The sequence below is a fragment of the Scleropages formosus genome, chromosome 23, assembly GCF_900964775.1.
Source record: "Scleropages formosus chromosome 23, fSclFor1.1, whole genome shotgun sequence".
Lineage (NCBI taxonomy): Eukaryota > Metazoa > Chordata > Actinopteri > Osteoglossiformes > Osteoglossidae > Scleropages > Scleropages formosus.
The window spans coordinates 6,209,868-6,217,019 of NC_041828.1; the positions used below are offsets into that span (position 1 = coordinate 6,209,868).

At 42.6% G+C, this 7,152-nt stretch overlaps 1 protein-coding gene across 4 annotated transcripts; it reads left to right on the plus strand.

Annotated features, from left to right (window-relative positions):
* Nucleotides 1-628: 628 nt before the first annotated feature.
* On the plus strand, nucleotides 629-6,372 carry c23h6orf47 (chromosome 23 C6orf47 homolog). 4 transcript variants are annotated; one of them, XR_001966219.2, is made up of 3 exons: nucleotides 629-3,198; nucleotides 4,779-4,826; nucleotides 5,043-6,372. XR_001966219.2 is itself a non-coding variant. In XM_018754323.2 (3 exons), the coding sequence occupies exon 2, from the start codon at nucleotides 2,274-2,276 to the stop codon at nucleotides 3,174-3,176; it is 903 nt and encodes a 300-aa protein (XP_018609839.2). In that variant the 5' UTR covers nucleotides 629-1,465; nucleotides 1,641-2,273; the 3' UTR covers nucleotides 3,177-3,198; nucleotides 5,043-6,372. The 4 variants fall into 4 exon arrangements, 3 of the variants coding, with proteins under 3 accessions (XP_018609839.2, XP_018609838.2, XP_018609840.2); XM_018754323.2 differs by lacking the exon at nucleotides 4,779-4,826 and having other exon boundaries at nucleotides 629-1,465; nucleotides 1,641-3,198; XM_018754322.2 differs by lacking the exon at nucleotides 4,779-4,826 and having other exon boundaries at nucleotides 629-925; nucleotides 1,073-3,198.
* Nucleotides 6,373-7,152: the final 780 nt, after the last annotated feature.

Genomic DNA, 7,152 nt, shown 5'->3' on the forward strand with positions numbered 1-7,152 from the left:
TGAGATCACTTCAGTTGGTACTTGGTCATATCTTCCCTGGTGGCAGAATTTTTTTTTTTTTTTTTTTTTTTTTTTTTTTTTTTTTTTTTTTTTTTTTTTTTTTTTTTTTTTTTAATAAAAGTCCAGAGTAGGCCTGTTTAACTACACTTGATACCTAATGGCTTGAAATGCTGTTGGTGAGGTGAAAATGAAAGTTGGGGTGGATTGAGCTATATAACATGTATAGGATTTTTAATGATGCACAGCACTGCCCTGTGAAAAGTAGCATTTCAGGATGGGTAAGTTTATGTAGGTGACTAATGAATTTTGTTCTTTTCATCTAAGGGTGGAGAAACACTAGAAATGGTTCCTGCTTCTATAGGGTGACTTGGGGGCCTTTCACTATTTGTTGTAAAGTAGAATAGACTTGCATACTTTCATTTCACAATACATGCTGGTAATATGTGAAAAATGCTTATTATAGATTGGCATGTAAGTTTTCTGCGCTAGAGCCCTGGCTCTTGTCAGGAACAACTGGAACTGAGATGAGCTCAGGGTTCACAGCTTCGGGTTTGTTTATATAAAATAATGACCTATTGCCCTATTACATGCTTCTGTAGCGCTAAAGAACAGTCACAGGGCCAGGCCTGTGAAGCGCTAATACGGGTCGCGGCCCCAGTGCGGATCGGGCAGGCCCTAGCGGCGCACAGTGTCCCTCCCGCCGCTCCGTACCTCGGGCCGCGCGCTTGCCTACACACGCCTCAGCTGTTTCCGGTTGCCAGGTGTTTCCTTCAGAAAACTGACGCGTATAAACATAGAGGGGCGAATCCCCCTTTGCTCCTGGCTCGAACCACACGGCTGTACGTGAAAAGGAAGGAGATTTCTTTTTGGAACACGGATTAGACAGAGCACAGGAAGCGGCTGGACGCCGTACATGATTTTCCACGTAAGCAGATCGGGTGTGTGAGACGCCCAAGGCGGTGGGTCTCCCGGGGTCCCCCGCGTTACCTTCACCTTGTCACTTTGTCGTGTCAGTTCTTAACGCCCGGCGCGTATGCCATTTTGTAACGTTTCTACTTTGCCTACGTTACAGTGAACGTGCTGAACAGACTGTGTGTGTGATGTAGCCGGTAGTCGCTCCGAGTCCGTGCGGCGGTCACAGTGACTCCGTCCTCGCGTTTCCGTCCGTTAAATGGGAGGTGGGCGGAAGGGGAAGGAGAGCGCGAGACGGCGGAGCGGAGCGGCTCTTCCCCAGTTGAGCGCCTACCGGACTCAGCGGCGCGCGGGGTGGCGCCGGCGGGGAGCTCGCGCCGGTGAACAGGGGAGAGGAGCGCGAGGACACGAGTAACTCCCACAACAGCAGGAGACATTAAGTTTCGCAGAGATCCGCCGCCCAGAGACTGTGACGAAGTTTCATGTGAAAGAAAGAGCGATTTGCGGAGCTGCGCCTTCGCTTCGGGATTCTAGGACGCAGTGAGTGTTTCAGGTAGCGAATAATTTGAATTTCTTCGTCATTTTTGCTTTGGAAACGGATGTTAACTGTACGAAGGCGCCGCAAGTTCCAGAAAACCGGGATTTCCACACATAAACTCGTGTGTTAAAAAAAGGACAAGAACAAGTTTTTTTGTTTCCAGACTCATGAAATCTGATTTTCCTCGCAGGATTGGGATCTAAAAACAGGAAGATAAACGCCTCCAAGGAAGGAGTCCAAGGAGCCCGAAGTCTGCTTCTTCAAGTTCTTCTTTCCCAATCCAGTTACTTCGATTCTTTTCCCTGTTCCTAAGTGGACTGACATGTTGCCACATGTTGGCTTTTTGATTCATAGTGACACACGTTAAAAGTGAGGATTTGTGTGTCACTCGTTTCACTTTCTGTAACCTGGTTATTGCAGTGCTGTGGTTCCAGCCTCTCTCTTCCTGCAAGTTTTCCAAATGAACACATCCATTAATATCCGAACCGCCTTTCACCAGGTTTCTTCCTCCCGGTAACACTCCTCCATAGATGTTTTTGCGGTTTTTCAACGCTTCGCTCCTTAGATGTCGCTTATCCTTGGTACTTTTGAGATCTGCGGAAACATACTCCTGGAAAACGGTGTGCCAAAAATATGTTGCCATTCCTTGTGCGCTTCTGAAATATTGGAATTGTCTATTCTGGGCATTTTTCTAATTTATGTTTTGTAGAATCATTACTTCTTGAAAGTTGGGGAGGCACAAAACACATTTTTTTCTGAATTTCTATGAAATAACACTTTGAGATTACAATTAGAAAGAGAGCCAACAAATAAGTCTCGTCTTATGGCGGCTGCCGTGGGCCGACTCTGGGGCTGGGTTCGCCCAGCCCTGTCTTATCGTCCTTGGGGAGGCAAGACCGAGAAGGATGAGGAACAGATGGGATCTGGCTGGACTGGCATGACCACCTGGTTTTGGCCAGGTGGGAAAAAACAAAGTGACCAAGAGGAGTTTACCAAACAGCAGTGGGAGATGAGTGAAAGAGCCCAGCCCATGGAAGTGGAAGAGTTTCGGGCTGGGAGGTTGGAGATGGAGACTCCTGTGCAGACCGCTCCTCGGTGGTGGAGGAGGATGTTGCCATCATCTTACTTTTCCTGGCCAAGAAGGGCTGAACACGGAGCTGTAAAGGCTCAAAGGTGTGTAGGCCAAAAGGAGAAGGAATGGGACTGTGATCAAGATGGAGGCGAGTCAGACTATGGAACCCCTCCTCCGTCTCCCACCCCTCGTTTGCACTATGCTTCCCCGTTCCGTTTTTTCATGCATTCCTGGACGGGTGAGGTCCTGCCGGAGCACTACGAGATCTGCTTCAACTTCCTGCGACACCTTTTCGACCTATTCGTTGTTGGCTTCCTGTGGACAGTCTCCCCTCCGGTCAGGGTGGTGCTGGACATCCTGGGGGTCCAGGGTACACTGAAACTGTGGATTCACGGGATGGCCATGTTTTTTGTATCCACAGTGGGGATGGCAGGCCTCCTGTGGCTGATCCAGGAATACCTCCCGCAGTTTGCTCTAGTGTACGGCATCCTGCAGGTACTTGTGATCTCCGTCAGTTTACACCAAAGCGTGGTGTTGGGGGAGGCAGGTGAGGCCAAGAGAGAGGAGGAAGCGGAGAAGAGGCAGGAACAGGAGATGCAGGGAGAGACTGACCTACCGAAGGAGGGCCATGACAAAGGAAAGACTGTGCAGTGATAAAATACTGCGATATGTTGTGGTGAGTTTTTGTTCCAGTGTCCTAATCCTTGGTAAATGTCATGTTGCCAACTAACAACCATCTTACTGATTTTCCTGCCTGTACTAAAATGTTTGTCTGTTTACAAATACTGTAAAATGTAATGTTCCACTGTGTTCTCTGTTCCATTTGGCACCATAGTGAAATCTATTTTATTCAGACAGCTACTGAAAACTGGCCATGTTGTATTCAGTGGGGTGTGAAATCGGGCTGAATTAAAGGCAGACACCGTCTCTTTCTGATCAGATTTTTATTGTAGTTTACAGTACCGTTCCATTGTGTACACAACACATTGACTAAAATAAGGGGCTTCTGACTTTGTGGCCTGTAGGAATTGCTAGCTGTAGCATTACTTCTTATATTACTGTTTAGTGAGCAGACAATTTCGTTCATACCATTAGGTTGTGTAAGTGGACACTTCAGCCCCAGAGGATTGGGATTTCCTGTCTCTCGTGTCCACTGGGAACTGTGTGGGAGGAAGAGGTCTCTTTTGACTTGTGCGAAATCTCACAGGCCTCTGCTCTCAGAGCCTCCATCTGTCCTCTGTGTCATGCACATCGAGAAGAACAGGGGAAGGCGTTGTCACTTCAGCTGTTGCAGTGACTTGAGACTTTAGGCAGCAAGGAATTGATGTTCACGCAGAACCAGATTTGTGCCAAGACATGTTCCAGTAGGTTGTGGTGGCAGTAATTTTTTATTTTTTCCATTTCATTTTCATCAACTGCTCATCCGGTGCATGGTCACGGTGGTCTAGAGCCTTTACTAGAAGCATATAACCATAAGGCAAGGTACACCACGGATAGGACAGCTGTCCATTAAGGGTAATCACACACAAACACTCTCACACAGACACACTCTCTCTCTCTCACTCTCTCTTAATTCACCTGACAAATAGAAAATTTAGTAAATGGGAGAAATTGTCATGCCTAGAAATGCCCCTATAATAATACAGTAGTTTGGCACATTGCTGTGTTGATTTTTACCATACTAATTGATGAAATGGATGCAGGGACCAATTGAAGTTTTTTATATATATATATATATATATATATATATATAGATTACATCAGTGTGAAATTTGGCAGTATTTGTGTGGTTGGATCACGTTTGTGTACAGACACTCTTTATACCCATTAGCACAGAAGCCAAGTCTTCATTCTGTGTCACCATGACCTTTCAGCCATGTTATTATGTAGCTTCATTTGTTTCATTGGACAAAGAAGCCTTCAGCTTATTTGCATTCTCTTTTGCCTCCATTTTTTTTTTGCATGATTCTTTCCAGTTCTTTTTACTTTCATTGCATTTGAGCTGCTTGCTTTGCTTCATCACTGGTCTGCATGTAAATCAGTCTTTAGCTGTTAATCATAAATACAGTGTCTATAAGCATAGAAACATGAATTCATAATGATTTTTAAAGCTAAGTAATATTGTATACCATCGTAGTACTGCTCTGTCTAAAGGCCCAGTGTGTCTTCTGATGGTACACTGTTAACTTAGAATAGAGTATGTAGTGTAATTCTGGAACTTGTTCAGAAGTGAAAGTTTGTCTTTAAATTCTTTAGATACAAGACTAAACACTTTTTGGCAGATGGTTGAGATAAGTAGTTGAGGTAAGCTGTTTGCGTTTCACGTGATTTGAAACTGCTGGCTGACTGCTTCTTTTACTCTAATCTTGCATTATAAAATATAAAAGAAACCTTACTGATCATGGGAGGTAAAGTCAGCAAAAAGAACTTGAATTTTTCAGCAAATTGTCTTAAACATCTCCCGTTTATTTTCATTACAACTTTGAGTTTTCACTTCTTTCTCCCTCCTTGTTTTTCAAGGTCCCAGTGGTTTATTCAGCTGAACTGAAGACCTACCATCCTCTGAGACAATAAGGAGTAAATAGTCAAGTGAGCTTTTGGAGTAAAGCACACAGGTTATGCTTTTGTATTTATTCCTAGGATATGGACAAATCCTAGCTTGTTTTACTACAATAAAACCTTTCAGTAGCATGGAAGAACTGTAACACTGTAAAAATTGTGTAGCTGTTGTGGTAAGTGCAGAAGGACTCGATTCCTGACATATCAGCACTCCCAACACGACTTTCCCTCACTGCCACAGAAGGCTTTGACCCCATGCAGGGCTGGGGGTCAAAGTGAAGGATGATCACTACAAATTTTGCTAATCTTATTGCACAAAACACATACCTAATAAACCCATGTGGAAATAACTCTGTGCTCTATCCATGCCAAGCCTTTCCAGTTTCTCTACAGATTTTCCCTTGAAAACTTGTCGGTGCAATTTTCTGGATTTTCTGAAAATGCCTTGTTTTCCATGAGAATTTTTCATGCATCGCAGTGTCAATGTAGACATCTTGGAGCCAAAAGGTTTCGCCTGCGGTCAGACGACACGAAAGCATGCAAGTCAGGTGAATTCAGCTGACTATGCCTAAAACCTTGCTTATGGTTGAGCTCGAGGGTGTTGAACATGTTTTAAATCACCTCTTAGCATCACAGTTAAAACGGCACATTCTTCATATTAATTGCAGTGCTAAAGATGAATCTTAACCTAGTTACTGAAAAGCAAATTGTGGCCATTTTTAATAGTTGATATCATAATATTTCCATTTCTTCTGGATATCTATATGAGAAAATAAATTTTATGTGTCTTTTAAGAAAGTGTGGTTAGGTTCAAAGTTAACAGCTGCGGTCAACAGATGTGTGAATTGAAGTTTCTACCATGTTTAGCATTTAATAGATTGCAATATAGTATCTATTTGTTCTTTCTCACTTTATGTGCAGAAGAACCCTTTTGTATTCCTTAACTCAAAAACTGTTGAATATTCCATTAGTTTCATTTGTGCTCGTTTGAGAACCACTTTCATTTTAGGATGAACATGGTTTGGTTGACTTTTCACATGTTGTGATATTATTCCCAGTTTTGTTTGAGCACCTGTGTGAAATTGAACAGGATTCACATGTTCACATTGTATGTATTTGTATGTTTGCTATGGTGGGAGTTTGTTGCATGTCTAGATCCCCGTTGTCAAAGTATGTGGAAATTTATGCTGTCCTGTTGGCTGAGGGACATAAAATGTTTTCCTCTAATACACCATAAAATATATTATATGAAAAGCTGGACTGACTGTCAAGATGTATCATTTTTGTGAGAAATGTACTGCACTATTTCTTCAAACTGAAGGGTCAGCAGTGAGTGAAATGTGAGCAAATTAAAAAAAAAAAAGTGCAAGTTTCTCAAAATACAAAATCATAATAAAAGGTAAGGATAGTGATGCTGCATAGGTATTTTTGAATGATTATGACCTAACAGAATATTATAATGATGTGGAAAATGTTTATTATGCAGGTTTGCTTTGTTCTGTGTCTGGTTGGCCTTCTGTAACGTGGTGTATTGAAGTAGAGGTAATTCAACACCCCCTGATCTACACGTCACACTGGCTTTGGGGGAGTCCACCCTCAGTCCAGTTTGTTTACCTTGTCTGCACTGGTCTGGTGATGAAGAATATCTGTCAGTGATACATTTCCAAAACACTTAGTTTATACAACCCCAAATTCCAGATAATGCCACTGACCATTTACTGTAACATGCTGATAGCAAGAGGACAAAAAATAGAGAATACTGTTAAAAAAAAAAACTGCAGCATTATAAGATTACTTACAAGAGAAAAGCAGAAAAAGCAGTTAATATATTTATTAATATAAGTAATTTTATATAATTGGGAAAGCTGCTAGTGTAGTGGTTAAGGATGTTGCCTTTGGACCAAAGGTTGTAATTTCAAATCCCAGCTGCAGTACCCTTGAGGAAGGTACTTACCCTACACTGATCCAGTAAAATTACCCAGCTGTATAAATGGGTCAATAACTGCAGGTAGCTTAACATTGTAAATGGCTTTGGAGAAAAGTGTCAGCTTAATGAATAAATGTAAATATA